The sequence below is a fragment of the Solanum stenotomum genome, chromosome 8 (assembly GCF_019186545.1).
Source record: "Solanum stenotomum isolate F172 chromosome 8, ASM1918654v1, whole genome shotgun sequence".
NCBI classification, from domain to species: domain Eukaryota; kingdom Viridiplantae; phylum Streptophyta; class Magnoliopsida; order Solanales; family Solanaceae; genus Solanum; species Solanum stenotomum.
In genome coordinates this window covers 51,500,305-51,523,158 of record NC_064289.1, presented here as the reverse complement: position 1 = coordinate 51,523,158, position 22,854 = coordinate 51,500,305, and the positions used below count along the sequence as shown (strand labels likewise).

The 22,854-nt window shown below is 32.8% G+C and overlaps 2 protein-coding genes across 2 annotated transcripts; one reads left to right on the top strand and one right to left on the bottom strand.

The window, feature by feature from the left end:
• Nucleotides 1-1,629: 1,629 nt before the first annotated feature.
• LOC125875258 (60S ribosomal protein L35-like) lies at nt 1,630-4,579 on the bottom strand. Its single transcript, XM_049556363.1, has 4 exons — nt 4,478-4,579; nt 4,251-4,386; nt 3,192-3,348; nt 1,630-1,902 (listed from the first exon to the last, which is right to left on the bottom strand). The coding sequence occupies exons 1-4, from the start codon at nt 4,479-4,481 to the stop codon at nt 1,828-1,830; spliced, it is 372 nt and encodes a 123-aa protein (XP_049412320.1). The 5' UTR covers nt 4,482-4,579; the 3' UTR covers nt 1,630-1,827.
• A 12,510-nt stretch (nt 4,580-17,089) lies between these two features.
• LOC125875247 (uncharacterized) lies at nt 17,090-22,422 on the top strand. Its single transcript, XM_049556350.1, has 7 exons — nt 17,090-17,225; nt 17,666-17,765; nt 17,846-17,899; nt 18,614-18,728; nt 18,972-19,054; nt 19,196-19,257; nt 22,100-22,422. The coding sequence occupies exons 1-7, from the start codon at nt 17,143-17,145 to the stop codon at nt 22,209-22,211; spliced, it is 609 nt and encodes a 202-aa protein (XP_049412307.1). The 5' UTR covers nt 17,090-17,142; the 3' UTR covers nt 22,212-22,422.
• The last annotated feature ends 432 nt before the right edge of the window (nt 22,423-22,854 follow it).

Here is a 22,854-nt window from a genome sequence, read left to right as displayed (position 1 = left end):
CCATAAATAATGTAACATCTTTCATCTAAATTTTAAACCTTTTTCTTTTATTTTTTTCACCTAGAAATATTGATTACTTATATATATATATGATACATTACTCCTTTTTGCATAATTTTATCATCATATCTTATAATTTAGAACATTAACTTTAATTGAAAATACAGAAGGAAAATAAAACAGAAAAATAAAGGACTAAAGAAATTAGCATAACAAAGAAATTGAAAGAAATTAATAATGTCGCGACTAATTTTGATTCAATAAACGCCAGATTTGCTATTCTGTCAAACTTTGTTTTTCCTTGTTTCTTTCATTTTCTTTTCTATTCTGCTCCCTTAAATTCTTCCCTTCAATATGAAATATTATCTCCTTATTCTCCTCCTAATTTGATATAAGTTCCACAAATAGATTGATACTTTCTACAAATAATTCTTCTTGCCTTTTGACACTTTCATTACTTTTCATATAAATTTCTCTAACAAAATGAAAAAAAAAAATCGTAGTATGTATCTCCTTATTGGAGAAACTACTAATTGAAATCATACCAAGAAATGAGGAAAAGCTCATTCAAGTAGTTATAGGCAGTGATAATTAAGCACATGAAACAAGTCATTTCGGAAGGACTTTGAGATTGTATATCTTTCTCTTCTTAAAGAAATATGCACATCTCAGAAGGAAGAGAAGCAAATCAAAGGAGCACTTGGTTGCATATTCCCTTACCCTTCTATTTTATATGCTAAAATAAACAGTTTTGCCTTTTCATCTTCCATTTAGTAATTGAATGCGTATAGATCTTAATGTATATTGTTAACACTTTCAATTTTTTAGCCTTTTATCTTCCATTTAGTAATTGAATGAATGCATATAGATCTTAATGTATATGATTAATACTTTCAGTTCTTCTTAAAGTATTGTATTTAGTGTGAGGAAAAATATTCAAAAAATTGAGAAAATAGATAAATAGGAATCCTGGCTTCTCAGAGGTGCCACATCACCGTTTTCACATCCATCTTTATATTATATATAGATTCTCTTGAAACAATATATTTGTCTTACTAATCAAACAACATAAAATAAGTAAGATAAGCACTTATTTTGCAAGAAAATATTTTTCCCTCATACCAAACACACCTATGTTCAATAGAGTAGTTGAGATGCTCATAAACTAATCCAAACATATGTCATTATTTTTTAAATAGTTAAACTTATTTTACCTCCTTAACCTTTAAGGGTGGGAAATAATACCCCTTCACCTTTTAAATGGGAATGACAACCTCCTTAAATAATCCCTATTTTTTTTTCCCAACCTTTTCCTTAAAGCCTTTTTAATCCAAAGTCAAAATTCATACAAAGAAACAGCAGAGTTAATCACCTTGGCTAATTTTATATAAATATAAATGGAACACACATAACTGAAATTTCTTTCATCTAATGAATCTTTAAGAAGAATCATTGAACTTTTCACACAAGGTTTACATTTCACCATATTAATTTTGATACTTCTCTCATAAATCAATTAGAGATGATTTTGATAAATCGAGCAGAATTTTATCCTATATGATAGCATTTCATGAATTTTATACTAGATGGATTTTGCAGAACTTATCACATCGCATACACGAAGACAAATATTTTGACATGAACATTATACTTGTAAAAACTGAAGAACCTTCACTGAAACATGAGAAAATAAACAAAAGTTTCCGCTTCACAATACAATAACTGGAATGACGATGGAAAATATAACTACTCAGTAGCGAAAATGTAACTCTGCTTTGCTCAGCTCGTACTAGTTCTAACATCACAATGACTATCTAAGTCGGATATTTAAACCTTAATAGCATACTTTCTCAATGGATAGTACATCTCTTTCTTCTCCTCTCTTTCCGTCTTCAAAGATGCCTACATGTTAAGCACACACAAGTCGTTCATTCAAGAGCAAGAACCACGAGTCAGAAGTGAGTTTAGAAGAAAATACAAAAGGCGTGCCCAAAAAAAACATCATGTCTGAATTTAGCAGTCTCAGCTGAATACATACTCCAAAAGCAAAAGCAAGTGCTTATGCTGATAGTGGACTATTCTAATGTTAACTCGAATAAGTATTTACCCCCAAAAAATCCCGGCAAAACTAGCCAGCGAATAAGAATTGTCATATTAAGGCAACGAAATCCTTAACAAGAACCCTTCAGGTGTTATTTGTGCTTGTTGGGGTGAGGGCGATTGGTACAGCGGTAGACTGGTGGAAGTTTGTGCTAGGTGCTAAGCTAATAATGCTGAGTGAACTCGACATATAAACACACAAAAGCAAAACGTTTATTTCCAGAATTAGGCAGTATACAGAGAGATTAACCAATTTTACTTCCAAATTGCGAGTACAACACAATAAGCACCGGAGAATGGACAGCATAAGCCGGAGCTAAATGGAATAAAAATGAACATTTTGATGTATTTCCTCCTCCACCTTTTCTTTATACAGTTCTTCTATTTCTTCCCTCTCCTTACATTACCTTTTACCAGCAAACTGCTTTGTATAATATTGGAAAGAGGGTAAATGACATGCAAATGTCAACATACTTCAACTTTTTAAGATATTTAACATGTAATTGCAAGATGAGAGCTTGGGTTGTGCAGTTTGCCAAATAGTTGGATCTAAATACGGCAGATCATTGATCGGAAACACAGTCTTTCTTTCCTTCAAAAGAAGGAAGCAGTCTAATGCCAGTAAACATTTAAATGCAACATGGTAACAAACGAGCACAACATTTTACTTTCGAGCGGTAAATCAATACACATTTCCCAACCAACAATCTCATAGAGATAGGGATATTATGCAACATTTTGATAAACTACACTTCAATTCAAATCTAGTTGGGTTCGGCTATATGAATCCTTTATATCCATTCCACTCTATCCGAGCCAAATTTCATCTAATACTAAATTTTGTCTTTTTAGGAAAATTTAGTGGCATATAACTGTGACACGCTGAAAAAAGAATATAGTGCCACTAATAATAACAAATTCAAAATTCTGCATCACATCTAAAGAACTGAGTACAAAACTAACAAACTATACCAAACAACACAAAAGAAAGCAACAGTTTTATGTCTAGAATGGCAAATCATTATATAGTTCTTTCAATTATTAGAAAATTAACATCAAATCCATAAGAATCAGGGTCAGGATTCAATTACTTGGTGCTTTGTAAGACGTCTACAGATGGCTCTGGTCTTCTTGGGACGAAGGTCGAGAGGCAAGTACTTCTTATTCTTGTATGCTTCCCTTAGTGCTGACTTCTGCCTCTGCGATATCACCGTCAACACCTGTGCTACTGACAGCCTTACCACCTTTCTGCATTAAAAAAAGGTGAACCATTTCAATAAATGAGTCAGCTTCACATATATGTCAACACGGACAGATGCAGCTTCGTGGAAGCAAGTGCACACCCACCACTTTAGGTCCAACTATGTATATCCATATAAAAGACAACTAAGGCTCTATCCAACCAAACTGGGCCCGACTATGTGAGACCTCACTGTTCATGAGTAAAATTTATCCACACCAAGTGTTTACATCAAACCAATACAACTTACCATGGTTAACTGATTTAACAGAGTAAAAATACATGTTGATTAATCATGGTCAAGTAAAAAAGTCTATGTACAAACATATGGCATAGATGCATTGAATTGGTGAAAACACCCAATACGGATAAGTTTTCACCCTGTTTATGAGGTTCCATTTAAGCTCAGCTCAATCAATCCAACTCTATATAGTTGATTTTTTTTTATAAAACAGAGATTTTTACTAAGTTGTTGTAAAAGAATAGCATGGGCAGTCCTACTCTACACCTACTGATTTCAAATTATAGATCCCCTCTGTGACGATAACCAATTGTTGATGTATAGATATTTACACTCTGCATCAACTGGTTTCAAATTCTTTTATTAACTTTGTGTATTACTAATACGTTGTTTGATGTACTTTTTCAACCTATGTATACCTAATACACTCTATTAGCATGGTTATAGAAACAATTACTCCTCAAAACCTACTTCACATTATGCAATACATGTTAATTTTAATACATCAAACTAAAACTGTACCTAAGAAATAATCGTAAATAATATCAACATAACTAACATTAATAATACTACACTCTATTCATATTCTTATAATACTACTGCAAATTTCATATTCTGAATCCATCTCTGATTTAATACAAAGACGCAAAAAATGAATAGAAATTTTACATTTTAGAGAGCTTGTTGGGGGCACCGCCAGTGACTTTAGCAACACGGAGGAGAGCGAGTTCAGTTTTGAGATCCTTCAACTGACCCAAAAGGTCAGCCTTGGATTTCTGCCTCAATTCGTGAACTTTGATCCTTGCTACAAAAAAAGAAGAGGAAAATACTCAGTAATTAACAAAATGTAATGCGAATGATGAAAATGAAAATGGAAGTTCTTAGCTTGTACTTACCCATGGCGTTCTCTCACAGGTTCACTCTTCTCACACTGAAGAGAATTCCGAAACCCTAGGAGATGTTAAAATTCAGAAACCCCCTAAATTGATAGGATGAGCTGTATGGGCTATGAAGCTTATGGGCTTGTATATATTTAAGGAAAATAAACTTATCTTATCATATTCTCTAAAAAAATTTTACCATTTGAAAAAAAGAGAAGTAAATTTTAGGAATAACAAATATAAAAAATCATATTATCATTGTATAGCTACAATATTGATATTTGTGCTCCATAGCCAAGTTATGTTTGCTAAGGAACATCTAATTTGTATAAATCGCCGTGATTTGTATAACTAGATGCTAATTTGTCTGTCTATGAAAATTGTGTTTGTATATGTATGTGTTTTCTATGTAAGGCTAGAGCGACGAGCAAGATTGGGAAAAAGAGGAAAGAGGTGAGCGAGAGAGGACAAAGAGTGTAGAGAGGTGAATTGTATATGTATATCAGTTAGATAATTGTATATATGTAACTACTATATATATGTATCTATGATTGTGTTTGTATATATGCATAAAATTTGAATTCGTATAGAATTGAATTGAGTTAAAAGATTTGTATTTGTATATCAAATCTCTCTCTCTCGCTTTATACAAACACAAATTATACATTATATTTTGTATAGTTTGTGTTTGTATAAAGCGCGAGAGAGAGAAAAAGACAAAAGAGAACTAACAAAATGTCACACCCCAAATCCGGATGTGATGGCACGTGTCCATTTCCCACCGGACACGTCAGCCTAACCCAACCACAACGATAGAGAAGTAGAAATACGAGAATAAAAGATAATAAATAAGCGGAAGACTTTAATTAAGACTCAACACTACCCAGAATTTGGTTGTCACATGTACAAACCTCTAAATACAGAATTCGAATAAAAATATACAAGTCTCAGAGTATAGTTCTCGAATAGAACAAAACTGAAAGTAAAGATAACTCAAGGGCACGTCTGGAATGAACCGCTACCTCTCGAGTATGTCCCGAAGCTCAATCTGCTAAAGAAAATACTAAGCCGAATCTGAGAGAGAGCTGTCAACCTACACAATTGTGTAGAAGCAAGGGTGAGTACCGAAAACCACAGGTACTCGCAAGTAACTCTAAACTAAGCAAAACTAGCAGCTACAAACAACTCCTTTCAATCCCAACCGAACCACCGAAACTTCAATCTAGCAGCAAACCAACCAACCTATACTAAACAGATCATATTCAACAGCCAGAACCAACAGTATATCCTCATCAACCTCAGATCAACAAATAAGAGCAAGTAGATCAAATTCCACATAAGAAGGGTAAACCGATACAATCCACACATCACAGACAAAGATAAGGCAAATGCGATGCAAAATGCAATAATGATGTCATGTAGTCGTGATGCATGTCTGTCCTACGATACACATCTGTTGACGTAATCAGTCCGCGCTGAATACTCAAATCAGAACCCATGGGGGCCACACATGGACCATGTATCACCGCCGGAACCAGATCCCATCGGCATCCAAATCGCTAGCCGGAGCTAGTCCATCTCATATATCTCTAGCCGGAGCTAGTCTCAACTGTGTCTCATATCCATCCATCCTCATATCAGTGTCTCAGAACTCATGCAACAGATAGTTCACACATGGGATGAATAATGAATATGCACATGTCATCAATCACAATCATATCACGATCACATCATAGTATTACACATCATCTGTCTCAATCACAACCATATCACGACCACATCATAGTATTACACATCACCTGTCTCAATCACAACCATATCACGACCACATCATAGTATTACACATCACCTGTCTCAATCACAACCATATCACGACCACATCATAGTATTACACATCACCTGTCTCAATCACAACCATATCACGACCACATCATAGTATTACACATCACCTGTCTCAATCACAACCATATCACGACCACATCATAGTATTACACATCACCTGTCTCAATCACAACCATATCACGACCACATCATAGTATTACACATCACCTGTCTCAATCACAACCATATCACGACCACATCATAGTATTACACATCATCTGTCTCAATCACAACCATATCACGACCACATCATAGTATTACACATCACCTGTCTCAATCACAACCATATCACGACCACATCATAGTATTACACATCACCTGTCTCAATCACAACCATATCACGACCACATCATAGTATTACACATCACCTGTCTCAATCACAACCATATCACGACCACATCATAGTATTACACATCATCTGTCTCAACATCAATGTCTGTATCAATCATAGCCTACTCATGCTCTTCTATCCCCTCAATATCAGTTATCACATGACTTATTCAACAAATTCAAGTCACATATAACACATTTAGCTCGTTTTATTCCCCATCTTTCATTTACAACAATTTCAATCAACAAATAAAACCCATCCTCAATCCCCATTACTCCCCAACACAATTAGGAAAGTAGTCATGCGTAGTCTAAGAGTTTTACAAAGTTTGGAAGCCACTTGCCTTAAAACGAACTCCAAAAGTTACTTGACTTGAGCCTTTCCTTTCCGAGTATAATCCGGATCACGATAATCTATTCAAACAATTATTCACAATCACAATTCGAGTCCAATGACACCAAAATCAAGAAATTTAGGGAAAAAGGGCAAAACGGTCCAAAAGTCTCATACCGGAAAACGATACCCAAATCTGGAAATTTTTGATGTAAAATGATCCTTAAAGTATTTGGAAGCTAATGGTGAAAACCAATTTGAAAACGGAGTTGAAATCAATTCACAAACTCAATTTGAAGGAAAATCCACGTTCTTGAAGAAGCCTAAAATATTCGGATCCGAAACCCCGACTCGAAAATGAAATATCTCTTGAAAAACATCTTACCCATGCTTAGATAAGTTCAAATATGAAATTTCATCAAAAACGGAGTTAAGATCGACCTTGAAATTCTCAATTTATCAAACTTTAACTTTACCGGGAAAGTCCAAATTGTACGCGGTTAATATGATGAAAATAATCGATGAATCAATAATTTTATGTTAAAATCAGTTTACCCATAACATAAGGATCGTAAATATACCTTTTTCATCAAAAAGGGAGTCCAAATCGATAAAACCCCAATTTTTCCCAAGAGATTTACGGATAGGGAAAAGAAAAAAAACCAGATAAAGAAATTACGAGAAAATGTCGAATTGAAGATTGAATACTAACCCTCATATTAATTCAAGAAGAAACCCATAAGAATCACTCCATTCCGATCTCTAGAACTCCTGATATGCTCAAAATACCAAATGAACACACTCTGAGATTTTTATAACAGTACATGACTGTTATGCACTAGAAAAACAGCAGTTAATCTTTCACTAAAAAGACCGTAATTTCCTCATACGATAGTGAAATGACCCGATTCTTTTTTGTAAATGTCTTAAATAATGATACGGACCTGCTCGTTCAATCGGAGCTCAATTTCATGCTTGTTTACCCAGTCAAATATCATTTCTACTCGGTAAACAATTATTTCTTATTTGCGATAAAAGTCCAATCTCGGGTTAGCTAAAATGCACCAAACTTTGCAGATAAGTCCTATAATTCATGCTCAAAATTTCAGAACCTTCGGAATAATTTTTTGACGTTTAAAACTAATAATGAACCCTTTAGTTGCCACAATTTGCTGAAATAGTGTCAAAGCATCCAAGAAGCTTAAAAGCTCACCCAAAACTTATTTGGCACTTCCTGAACACAAACCAAATATGCAACTAGCTTGAAAATGACGTTTCAGACTCAATGAAATCGTCGGAATTTGAATTCGAGGTCTCCTTGACCCAGTATCCGATAAGGCGTCAAGAAACTAACTTTAGGCTCAAAAACTCAAAACGCACTTAGGGCCTCTAAAATTTCAACCAAGACTCATACTAGACTTAGAATCACCCCCTGAATCCAACGGTGCCCTCGGAATTCTATTTCGAGCACCGGAACCTCGTTTGTTGACCAAAGTCAACTCTTGATCAAAATTTCACAATTTTAGCAACTTAGGACCTCAAATCTTTGTTTTAACTCCAAATTTGACTTCATAAATTCTCATAGACCCGTTTTGACATTCTAAAACTACTGGAATCGACGGAAATTCGATTCGAGTCTCGAAACTCCAAATGACTCGAAATAGCACTTTTAACCAAACTTTAACTCTTAAAAACTCAACTTTCCAAAAACTCAACTTTTCATCAATTTTCCTCCAAACCAACTTCGAAAATACAACAATTAGGACTCGGGGCAACTATCGGGAGGGGTAAAACGGTCATTTTATGAAAATTTCCAAAAATGACCTTTAGGGTCATTACACAAAAGAAGATTTGTATTTGTATAATTATAAGTGTATCGGACAGAGAGATATGTATTTGTATTTGTATTTGTATATACAGTCTTCTCGCTTATACAAACACAAACAAAAACTATACATATGTGTTTGTATAAAGTGAGAGTGGCGAGGGAGAGATGACTAAAAAAGAGGAGAGTGGCAAGCGAGATTTCAGAGAGAGGAGAGAGACAAATGACAAAAAATTTGTTGCGAATTGGAATTAAATGAAACTATAGCTATAACATTTATTTTGAATTAATAGTTTGTTATAATGCACAATTTTTCCTTTGAAAAAATTACAAAAATCTCTACTCTCTTCTATTCTCGAATACATCACTTTACTCGATGTATCGGTCGAATACATCACTTTACGCGATGTATCGAAACGTACACGATGTATCGAGACGTTGAGTGATGTATTCGAACTCGAGACGCGATGTATCTCGATGTTTTGGATGTATCCAGATTCCACCAAATTTAAGGAATTTTTGTAATTTGGAAAATAATATGGATAAAATGTAATTAACTCTTAACACTATAAAATTTGTGTAAAATTTCCTACTTTTAATTCCCCATATATGGGATAAAGATGATAAATAAGAGGGAAAACTACACATACATTCATACCATATTATAATTTTACCTATACTTTCAAATAATTACGTATCGTACCACTAATTAAAAGTTTTCTATCATATATAGAGAAAGATGCACCTAGTTACATATATTTTTGTTACCAGATACACTAAAATAGGAAGAGAGGCAGCGAGATAATCATGTATCCCAGATACATGTGAATCACACTAGATACACACTAGTACAGTGTACATGGCCGGGTTGGTTCGAATTTTTCAAATACCAAACCAAACAATTTGTGTCGAATTTTTAAATTTTTAAACCAAATCAAACTAATAAAACTCGGGTTTTTCAACCTCGGGGGTTTCATATTATTTTTTTTGGATTTTCGGGTTATTCCGATAAAGTATCCATACAAACATCTAATTAACTTGTGCTCCAAATATTTCTTTAGTTCTACAAAAATACAACTATATAAGGCATTTCTTAAGAAAATAACACAAAATATGAGATGAGTGATGATACTAAAAGATTCAACCAAAAAAAAAAATGAAAGTGCATAACATAAATATTACAAATTAATAAGTTATAATGAAAATGATCGTAATTTAAAAGTACTAAATCATGCTAAAATAAGTCTAATAAGTATTAATTACATAATTAAATATTTTAAAAAAATTAAAATTAGGTTATGTATTTTAAATGTCAAAACCAATGTAAAACTAAAAAACAAATATTCAACATTATTGTCACTGTCAGTGTTGGATTAATTATTTTTGTTAGCATTAGTATTGATTTGATTTTGAATTGAGCTTTATTAGAGTTACTAATAACTATCTATAAATTTTATGGAACCATTCAAAATTTCAAGTCTCAAAAACTTGAAATAATATGTCAAAAGATAAAAATAATGAAAAAGTATAAGAAGTATGTAAATACTTTTATGTATAAAATAAATTTTAAAAATTATATATATATATATATATATATAATGTCGGGTTGGTTTGGTCTCAGGTTGACTATTTTAGTTAAAATTAAACTAACCCAAGTATAGTCAGATTTTTTTTTTCAATACCAAATCAAGTCAAATCAAATCATTAGTCAGGTTTTTTTCCGGTGTGACTCGATTTGTGGTTTGGTTCGATATTCAGTTCGATTTCGTATACCTTTACACACTAGATACATGTATCTATACGTATCTGGGATACAAGATACATAAGAGAGTGACAAGCATCGGAGGGAGGCGAGTGAGATTTGTTATATATCTCAAATACATGTGAATCCACTTGGATATAGTGTATCAAAACAAATTACACCTAATTCAGAGTCGCCACTTGGAATTGAGTTATGGTGTTCCAAGTCACCTTTTTAAAAAATCCCTAATCAAAAGGAAATAAATTTTTATTTGGTATGCGAACTAGAAATTCGGGTAAGGAATTATGTTGACCGAGGGGAAGGTATTAGGCATCCCTCAAATCCCGTGGTTCTACCACGGTCGCTTTTATTGACTTGTACTTATCTTAAATTATTATTTTGGATACATTATTACATGCTATTATTTGTTTGCATTTTTTATTGTTGAACATTTTTTTGTCTGGTATTAACCTAGATGCATAACCGCATTCTTGATCTTGACATTTAGAGACATAATTGTCTTCTTATGTTACACCTAATAATTTTATCTATAAGTCTCTACTTTAAATTAATGAAAGTTAACTATATTATTGGACAATGTGCGTCACCGCATCCTTGAGTTTATTTTTTAAAGTCTCAAAAAAGATGTGTAACCACATTCTTAATTGAAACAAATATTAACATGCCTAAAACTCATCTAGTATTAAAAGTGCTTACTCTTATTTTTGTGAATTTTAGACAACTAATATTTTCATTCCATTATTATATATATTAATTGATGATATTTTTAATTAAATTAATCTACATATCAAATTATTCAACCAAACCTAAATAGAGTAAATTCAAGTTCAATAGCAAAATCCATTTGTTTGTTTATTGGGTAATGACTCATTTATCCTAAAAATACATAAATTAAAATAGACAATTGACATCAACATTAAACCACAACAATGACATAAAAAATAGTGGCTTAGGCATAACAAAATTGAATAACAACAAAAAATAAAATTCTTACATAACAATAGGATTTTATTCATCTCGTAGAGATTTGCACTAAGAACTAACATAAATATAACTTATCATGTGAGCGGTTTATTTAGTCTCTCAAAATAAACTTAAGATGTCAATATTCATTTCAATCAAATTATAAATGAAACAAGACTATAAGGAAACTTATCATAAAATCACATCAAATTCCCCAAATAAATTAAAGAGATAAAGTAAAGTTGAATACCGCAAAATCATAACCGAAGTTCGATTAGAACACCTACAAATCTTTTGTAAGTTGTATGTGATGGTATAGGTATTGTGTTTATATGAAAATAGTAATGAAAAAGGAAAAAAAAAGATGTGAATGTATTGGTGAATTTTTGAAAAAAAAAATAAAGTAAAATAAAGTGTGAATATGTTCTTTTCTTTGTCTTCGTGCAGAAGTGTGCGTGAGTCTCTCTTTTTTTTTTTTGCAGCTGTACTTTTGTATTTTTTTGTGTTGCTTGTTCTCTCTCTTTTTTTTTTTTTTTTTTTTTTGGTGTTGTGCATGTGTGTGTATTATTATATTTNATTAAGGGGTTACTGGGGTGAGGGTTGTGGGAATTGTGAAGAGTAGTGGGGTTAAGGTTATTATTATATTTTAATAATTAATATAAAAATTATAATAATAAAAATATTAGCTAATTATAAAAATAAAATAATAATTGAATAGCTAATCTACAATTATAATTAAGAAATACTAGCTTATTATTAAACTAAAATTAAAAGAAAACATATATTTTTTAATATTTTCAATTTTTTTAAGATAAACTTACTAAAATAAGACAAAAACCAAAATATAGCTTAGACATAAAAAAACTATTTGAGGAATAAAAATAGTGTAAAACCTTATATTCGGTCAAAAATTACGTATCTACAGTTTGCCCCTCTTTGACTGGAAACACGAAGAGATTTCAGACAAAGCGACAAGTATTGACCGGACTCTTATTTGAAAAAAAAATGTGATCGAGTCTTGGTTTTGGACATCCTACATATCCCAGGTTATAAGGGAATCAGGTCATGTAGTTCAAGGAGATGAGGTGATGAGTTGGAAGTTAAGTGAGGTTCCATCGAGGCTCCAAATCGCGTCTCTTATCCTTAATTACATAAAAAAAAATGAAAACTATTAGTCAAAAGGAAAATAAAAGTACAAACTCCTATCTATGCAGCTTCCCTTGAGTCTTCACTTGAGTCTTGACTTTGAGATATCACCTTATTTTTGGTGAGTATCTTGATCTTGAATGAAATCGATGCTTAACTTACCGCTTAGAGTGAGCTTTTGACACTCTTCAAAATGACAATTTGAAAATGTTTTTGAATGAATGCATGTTTTCTTGATAAGTAGTTGTAAAATTATTTAGATCATAAAACATCTTTTCTCATAAATTAATCATGCATAAACTTTCATAAATCATCATGCACAAATCTATAACTTTCTTCATAAACTCATATCTTCATAAGTTCATAGTTAAAATCATGAAGGCATAATACATAAGCATGACCCTTAACTTGGCTTCAGCGAATAACTATGTCCTCCAACTTTGAATTTGCACAAGTAGGCACTTAAACTTGTATAAAATTGAACAAGTAGACACAAGTGTCCTACATGGCACAATACACATAGGACGCCATGTAGGACATAAAATTGCCATGTAGGGTGCCATGTAGGATGAATGTGTCCATTTGCTCAATTTTATACAAGTTTAAGTGCCTACTTGTGCACACCCAAAGTTAAAGGTCATAGTTGCCAACTGACGTCAAGTTAAGGGTCATGTTTATGCATTATGCCAAATCATGAATAATGCATGAGTTATAAAAATCAATAGAAAATCATGTAGTTTAATCAAGACATATATAGAAAAATTGAAATTGAACAATTAAATCAACATCAATTAAGACCCATGAAAATCACATGAAACCCTAAGCAATTTATGAGAAATTGAATTGGAAAATTTGAAATCCTTTGGGACCCATTGGATGAATGAAATCTAATGGTTAAATTCCACATACCTTGAAGAATCCTAGCTTTATAGTTGAAAGAGGAGACTAGGATCTTGAATATCCCTTGAATCTCTTGAAGCCCTAGGAGAAAACTTGGAGAAGAAGATTGGAGATATTTTGGGGTTTTGAGTGAATGAGAGTGACTGGGTGGATTAGAATCTTTAGAAATTATTTATACTCATTTAGAATAGGTAAAAATGACATAGTAGGGTTAAAAGAGTGGGAAAATACCTAAATAGCCCCGACTTAAAAATTGTTGAAAACACCCTCTATGGAAGCCTTTCACTGACCATCAATCGCTTCACAGTCCGTCAACCCATCTGTAGACCCTTGACTTAGATTATTTTCCATAGGTTTCAGGTCCATGGATGGGTTCACTCACCGTGGAACCTTTCACCATCTGTGAACCTGTCCGTAGACCATTACCATAGATTTTGTTAACGTGTAGAGTATGAATAAGAAGGAAGTTTATCACAGTTCACACTCTATCACACAATAATAATATGAATGAAGTGAAGTATTTCCTAAAACGTTTCATAGACTCTTATTCATAAATGTGGTACGCATCACAACTATGAACAAGACTCTACTTAACACGACTTTCAGACATTCTAGAACTCTAGTCGTAACATGGTGCCTAGAGCCACGAGTGACCCCAAGCTAACCTTAACACCAAGAATATACAAAAAAAATGAAAATACTGAAGATAACTAAAATACTAATATGGAAGATAATACGAAAAGAGTTTATTTATATCGAATAGACAAATATCTGATAAACCATAAGTTAAATTTAAATTAACTGTCTGAAAGACTCTACTAAGACGAGTTGCTAGTACAAGCCCCTAGCTGACTCTAACTTTTTGAATTTGAAAGAATAATACTGAAGTAAAGATAGAGGTCATCCTCGAAGAACGATGACTCACCAAAAATTATTGCTATGCTAATTGAATTTGTACTAACCACAGCCTAAGTGTTGTATGTTTGAGCCTATATTATCAAATAATATAGGTAGAAAGTATGTAGTTAGTACATTGAATGTACTGAGTAGGATATGCATGATAAACATAATAATTGACATGTTGAGCTATAAAGTCATATTGATACATTGACCAAGTAAATAACATAAAATTCTAGTAAATATTGTAATGATATAACTGATTACTTAGTCATGCAATAACTGGAAGACTGAAGTGTGGGAGTACTAAAACCGATATGTAACCGTGTGAGATACTACATGTAGTTTGATGTATAATCTCCACCAAAAGGGCACAATATACTTTGCCAATGTGTAAAGGCTGATCTGAGTTAATGTGGATCCAATAAGCTAATGTCTATAAAAGACTAAAGAGTCAAGCCTCAACTAACGGGTGGCCCTTATAATCATATGGTAACACGTAGTTCTGGAACATAGGGATTACTACTAAAGGTCTCATGCCTCAACTAAAGGGTGAGCTTTCATCCCTAGGTCTGCTCGGTGCTAAGTAAACTCCCAATGGAACCATGCAATTAGCTAAAGAAAGTAATAATCTAATAATACTGAGTCATACTGATAAACTGATAATGACTAAATAGCTCCTGAATACTGATAACGTGATATATACTAAAAGATACTCTATCTGAAAGCATCTTTAATCATGAAATCAAATAATCAGGAACATGCATCCGAAAGAACATAAATATGAGACAGGAAAATACTTATAATACGGGGTTCATGAAATACATTTAACAAAATGGAGTTTATAAGTAAAATCATGCAAGAGAAGGCTATAAATGGAGAGGAACTATATTGCATTGAAAATACATGCTAAAAATAAACCCTAGGTTTTGTAGAAATCATAGATTGAGGAACTGAGATTTTTTTGGAACTCAATGAATATGATAAGATAGCCATGATCAAATCCCACATACCTGGAGTAAAGACACCAACGTAAATTGTTGAATAGAGACTTGAAGCTTTGGATCCCCGATTCTTGCTTGAAAGGAACCTTGAATGAAAAGAAATCTGATTTGGAGAGTTGTGCGTGAGAGTGATTTGGAGAGTTGTGCGTGAAAGGGGAGGTTAAGGTCACTAAATTTTCCTTTATACCACTTAAAACAAGTTAAAACGAGATAGTATTAGGGATTATGGGAAAATAGCAAAATGAGCCCGCATGGAAACTGAGATCGGCAGGTTCTACGAGGACATCTACAGGTCGTAGCTCCTTGTCCATAGAAATCATTTTGAAATATGAACTTTTGAATTTTGATCAATGGGACACGTTTACGAGCCATGCATGGTTCATTCTATGATCAGTAGAACGTTCCTAGTTCTCATATGAAATTTTAAGTTTTAGGACTTAGATCTAGGGGACCATTTATGACACATAAAAAAATTTACGACCCATAATCCTAGTTCATGAAACTTAGGAAAATAAACCTATTTCTGAACTTCTATCTATGAACCTCATCTACAGTTTATGGTTTCATTTACGGACCGTAGAAGACGTCCTAGTTCTCAAAAGTTCTGCAGAATTAGATTTTTTTTCTAAACTTTCTTGATCTGCTATTGTCCTAAAAATTTTGGAGTGTTACATTATTCCTAAATTATTTTTCTTGTCTTCCAAGTAAATAATATGTATAGGAGAACATATTTTTTTATTAGATATATGTGGAAGTTCCCTTGGTTGAAACACTATTAAATATGAGTCGTAGGGTTAAACTTTTGCCTAAGAGTCCCTAGCCTACCTATAAATATGTTTCTGACTCTATAAGACTGGCATTATGGGCCTATAATAGATGAAACTATGGTTTTCATTTACTGACTTACAAGTTGGTGCTAGATCAACGACGATTCCGATGACACTTGAACAACTATGGCGGAGGTACGTTCCAATTTATTTTTCCATTGCATTTTGGCTCTGCATATATATTTTTCTATATTCTGACTATATATTGAACATAAAATCATATGAATCGAGTGTTCATTAAATTAGTTTTAAAGCTTATCAACTGAATTCATTGGTATGCATTTTTTCATGTGCTTAAATGATTCAAATTTAATTGGGTCCGATAATCTAACATATAAATACCATATGAAACAAGTAGATCGTTAAATTTGTTTTAAAGCTTATCAATCACATTCATTGGTACTTTTTCATGTTCTTAAATGATTAGGAATTAATTGGGTGCTGATAAACTAACATAGAGATAGCATATGAATAGAGTGGATAGTTAAATTGGTTTTAAAACTTACCAATTGAATTCATTGTTTTGCTTTTTTTTTTCAAGTGCTTAAATAATTCAAATTTAATTTGGCACCAATAAACTAATAAAGAAAAGATATTTTACTATAGGGGAAAAAAGTAAAAAAACAAAAGTCAAACATGTCCTTAAAGAAGTCAAATCATGTCTTAGATAAGTATTTGGTCAAAGATTCACTCAATATTTTTCTCTCCAAATTTAGAACTAAACAATTCTTCAAATATATGTATAGGTTTCATTATTTTTTTCAGATGCATTTAACAAACACAAGGAGGAGAGTCTAAAAGATTCATTTTGATGGCGGCGCTCAAGCACAATGCATACCTCAACAATGAATGGACTCCTGAAGAACAATCTGTTCTTGCAGAATTGCTCGCCAAGTAAGTCACTCATCCTATGTTTGCTAAGAACTATAGTTTTCTCATATGAATTATTATTTGTTTCTCATAAGATGATTTTAACATTTGATGTCATGTGATGAAACACATAGAATTTTATGACTTATTTGATGTTGATAAGTGGTTGAGAATATTCACCATTGAACCGATAGATTTAGGGTTTGAGTCACCCTACATGGGTAGGGTAGGTGGGAACACTATTGATCCTCCTGGTATGAATGGAAATAAAAAGGTTGTTAACTATTTCACTATTACTATTGGTTATTTGATGGTATGACTAATCGCTATTAGACACTTTTCGCTTATAGATTGTCAAATAATACTACTTCCGAACCATATCTATTACTTTTTTACTTTGGATTTGCTTTGTTTAGTTTGACGAATATTATGCCTAATCTGACAGTGAAATACTATTTCTGCAGATACTCATCTGACAGCGAAATGCATTGTTATGTTCAAATTGCGATGCACTTAAACGGCAAATGTTTACGAGATGTAATATTCAGATGTAGATGGATGAGTGTAAGTCTTATTAATTTTAACTATTTCCCAAATATGCATAATAACTATGTTTAAATGTTCTTTTCCCTTTATTGAAGCAGCAAAATGGGAAGCAAGGAAGTGATGATATTTCAAGGAAAAATAAAGACAAAAAGGTGTATTCTATAATTGCAGCACATAGTTCTATATATTTCATTTTGCAAGTGTGTCTTTGTTGGACAAATTTCACACCATTTGAGAAACTTCGGTGTGATTGAAATCTTAGAATTGCAGACAATTGTATAGCTATATGCATATGACATAAACAAAAAGGTTGATGTGGTTAAACCAAAAGAGCAAGTGTATGTAATATATGCACACATTACATGTTTGTTCAATATTCATTGTTCTATAATGTTACCCAAGCTAAGCCTACAATTAATATGTAGAGATTCAAAAAGGAGTATGTCTTCTGTTATTTTATTTTACTCACCATTTTAGATACATTTAGGGGTTGTTTGGTGTGAGATATTAAAAATAATAGTGATGGGATGATTTTTTTTTTATCTTGTTTGGTTGCCATGTTTGGGATAATTTATCCCACCATTTATATCATATTGATGGGATAAGTTATCCCATATACATGATGGAATAAGTTATCCCAGGATAACTTATCCTTATCCTGGGATAACTTGTTTCCAACCAAACGACCCCTTATATTCTAACTCCCGGTGGATTACCTTATGTAGTCTACACCTTCCAAATAAATGAAACAAATATTTGCTTCCAGTCTCCTTAAGTATGGGGAAAAAAAGGAAAAACATGTTGTACATTTATTGATTTTTGAACAATAAGTTCTTTTTCATGATTTCCTTGTTTTTTGGTTTTAGGAAAAACTTACAGATCTTATGCCAAAATTAACTAATATTGCAAATCAAGCAAATGCTTCTCCCAATGCTCAAGCTATTTTGCCAATGGACAGTGATGGTGGAATTTTCTACCAAGGTTGGTCGTTTTGCTCTGCTTTTATTTTTAATACTCAAGAGTCTAGTAGGACATTTTAGAGGGAGGTATACATTTTCAGGAAGATGAAATATTGAATAGAGATGATAAAAGTATAATCTCGTCTTGATGATCAAAACCAAATCATTAAAGTTGTTCTGATAACTATAATATACATACAATGTTTCAGCATTATTTTTTCGATTTTTTTTTTGTTTTGGATAGTCATTCCTGAAATTTTTGCAGCCATTGGTGGTCTCACAGGGATGCTTCTTGAACAAAATGCTCAGGCATTGGATCAAATTTCTGCTAACTTTGCCGCTTGTAAGGTCAGTTGATGATTTTGAGATTTTCCAGTACAACTGCCTCTACCCTTTTATTTGTGATCTATGACAAACATTAATATATATTTCATAAAGAGAATATATGATGTTATTGTTAAAGCATTATTTTTTTTGAGACTGATGCAGATCCAGGAAAACATCAACCTTCTCTTGCAGACTCAAAGTAATATCTTCAATGTTGTAAATAAGTATGATTGATTATACTTCAATTCTCTCTCTGATCTCTCTCCAACTATATATATGTTTGCGTATCTTTACTAACGTATCTGTTTATTTTTGCATCTTGTCATTCTCTTTTATCATTATTGGATATCTAATACGTCCAAACTTACACCATAATTAAGAAGTATAAAACGGTCAAAGTCAATTATAGAACCCAACAAGAGTTGGGTTTGATCCCACTGGGAATGGAGAAGAAAATATATCTACTAGTTCTTATCTTCAGTTGTGGTTGAAATTTCCAGAAATAGAGTGGCGTAAAGTAAATATTGGGTTTGTTTTAATGTCCAAGTAATTAGTTGTATTTAGAATCAAATAGTACAGTAACAGATGACGGTTTCAAAGTTTGGTTATTGATTTAGAATAGACTAGGATTGTGTTCTCCATGACTTTTGGACTACAACTTAGATCTCATACGAATAACAGTCTCTTGATACAATGCATACATGATTTAGCAAGACCAGTACGTGTATACACTTATCAGCCCTATCAGGTGAATATCACTCATCTCCTTTCGGTCTTAGAGTGTTTTAAGTTTTAACCCTTCCTTACTTGTTTAGAAACTACAAGACCAGTACACCTATACGCTTATCAGCCCTATCAGGTGAATATCACTCATCTCCTTTCGGTCTTAGTGTGTTTAGGTTTTAACCCTTTCTTACTTATTTAGAAACTATTCCCTCTCAGGCTCAAGTCTTCAAAACAAGTTATTCAATTGTAGAGTTCATTCATTTCTTACCTAGCTGCGGTGTCAAGCTCATATCCTCTGCCTCTTTCTTGAAAAGAAACTATGCTTGATAAGGCGAATAAAGATTCATCTTCTTTCATATCATATGTGTCATTTTTGTTTTATTTTAGATTTATGGAAAAAAAAAAGAAATTGCTGCTTAAACAATGAAAACAAAAACTTTTTGAACTCTATTACTTAATTGAGTATAGAAGTATAGAACGGTTTAGTTACATGAGTTGAATTCGAGGAAAGTAATTCCGTCGAGCTTCTCATAGAAATACAAAAACGTATCGCCCACTTCCTACAATCTGGCTTGAACCTTTGGGTTTTGATCAGAGGTTGAATTGATCATCAGAAGAAGAATTAGGCCAAAAATTAGGATACATTCTGGGAAAATCAAACTTCCATCGAAGAGAAGCAAAATGAAAGGCTTTCATAAAAATTCTCGTAGAATCGAGAATGAAGTTTTCATTATGTACTGCCAGATCATGAATTAGTAACTGCTTCCAATTTCCAAAAAAAAATACCAATTGTGTCGAACTTTCCATTTTTGGAATAGTTACGGAATCTCCATGAATAGGATCAAACCTTATTCCATGGTATTTACATGAGGTTCCTCTTTAAGAAAGTCCCCGAGAGGGCTTAGTTGATCCATGATTTATGTTTCATCTTTCGTTTCCTTTTCGTTTGTTTCGAGAAATCTATCGATCAATTTCGATTCTTTCTTTTTCTCTTGATTCTTTTCCGATCGAGATGTATAGATCCTGTTCATGGATTAATGAAAATGTGCAAAAGCTCTATTTGCCTCGTTTGTAGGGGAACCCTGCCTTCTCTGATCCATTTGACACGTGCAATTTCTTTTCCGTCGATACGCCTCGCAATTTGTATTTGAATTCCTTTTGTATCCGCTTTTCCTAATCAAATACTTCTCTCTCGAGCAAGTAATTAAAAATCATAGGTCTAACGCGTGCACTTGTTAGAAAGAAATCAATGCAAAATTAGAAATGAAGCATGCAAAACATTAATTGATAGTCATTTGTGGTTGATTTTAATGTTGCTCCCTAGTCATGGTTCCCACAACCCTACTTGTGGTGTTTAGCTGCTCATGTTCTTAACCAAACAATTGTTAAACATTGATGAAAGTTTAGAAGTAATAGACTTACAATAATGAAACTTGATTAAAAACTCGAATCCTAAGATCAAACGTGGATCGACTATCCAAAAGATAAAACTAAAATAGAAAGATATCGTCTTTGCGATGAAAAACTTGTCTCATAGTATCGATGATAAAATTAAATTAAACCCTAAGTAATTAATTACAGTATTCAAAATAAATACTAATCGAAGTAGGAAAGTAGTTCAGTCGACAACATTCACGGATAGGTAAAATGGCTCGTGAAGCTTTTCACGATCCGTTTAAACCTTCAGTGATCCAACACTTAGAAATATTTGCTCAGTTTCAACTTCATCTTCCCACGAGTCACTGTACGGTCCGTCTGCATCTTCACGGCTCATATAGTTTAATTTCACTTGCTTTTTTCCTCCTACAGTTCATGTTCACGGTTAGGTTCACGAGTCGTATACATCTTCACGGCTTGTCTGGCCTCTCGTCCGCAACAACTTTACTCTAATTTCAACCTTACGGTTGGGTTCACGGGCTGTATACATCTTCACGGCCAAATTCTTTTAACATCTCTTTTCTGCACATTAGACACAAGAAACATCATATCTACAAAAACACGCTCGGTTCCTTGCACTAATCCATTGTTTTGGACATCGAATGTGCTATAAGTTCACGATACATCAATCTTCTTTCCATGCTTTTTGTCACAAGAAACATCATATCTACAAAGAACTACTTCTTTCCATATTGAAAATAAAAAAGATAGATTGACCAACATTTTTGGTAAAGAAAGAAAAACTAGCTATCTGTCCATAAAAGAGAAAGAAATGTTAAATTACATTTATATTAAAGTATATATTTTTGTATTATATGCTCAGCAAGGTAAGTAATTTCTTAACTTAGATCTCTAAATTTGCTTTCCACTTCATAAAATGCTAAAATAAATGATCTCTTGCAGCTTGAATGACATTTCAGAGATGAAACGGATGCCTCCACTCCCTGTAAAGCTAAACGAAGAGCTCACCAACTCAATCCTTCAGCAACCACCACCAGTCCAAGAAAAATCATGAGTTCCTACATTTTGTTCCTGTGTCGGGGATTTAATTTATAGAGATGCTTCACTCAAGTTTCTGAACTTTCAATTACTTAGAAAACATTATACTTGCACCATGTTAATACTGTTTTTCTTCCTTTTTTTATGCAATGTTTCCTCAATGAAGATTGTGACCTCTCATATTTTGAACACATTTGTAGCATTTATTAAATTTGATGTAGTTAGTCAAACAATATGGTATTAAGAAGTTTAGTTGTACACATGTAAGTGTTGGGTTTTAAAAGGTGTGAATGAAAAATCAAGAGTTGCGACTTTTATGAAGAGTTGTGATTTTTACGAAAAATTGTGACTTTTATGAAGAGTTGTGACTTTTATGAAAAGTTGTGCCTTTTATGAAAGGTTGTGATCACTAGAAGTGGTAAAATGGATAATTTATATGGGTATCCACTCAAATTTACCCATTTTAAATGGGTTGGTATCCAACTCATTTGAAAATGAGTAAAAATGAGTAATACTCATATTTACCCATTTAAAAGTGGGTAGTTAAATGGGTAATATGGGTAAAAAATGTTCATTCATAAAAGAAAGAAAAGTGATTAGAGGTGGGTGGTAAAAAAGCTTTTTAAATATTTTTTTTGAGATAGGGGGAAGGGTGGCGT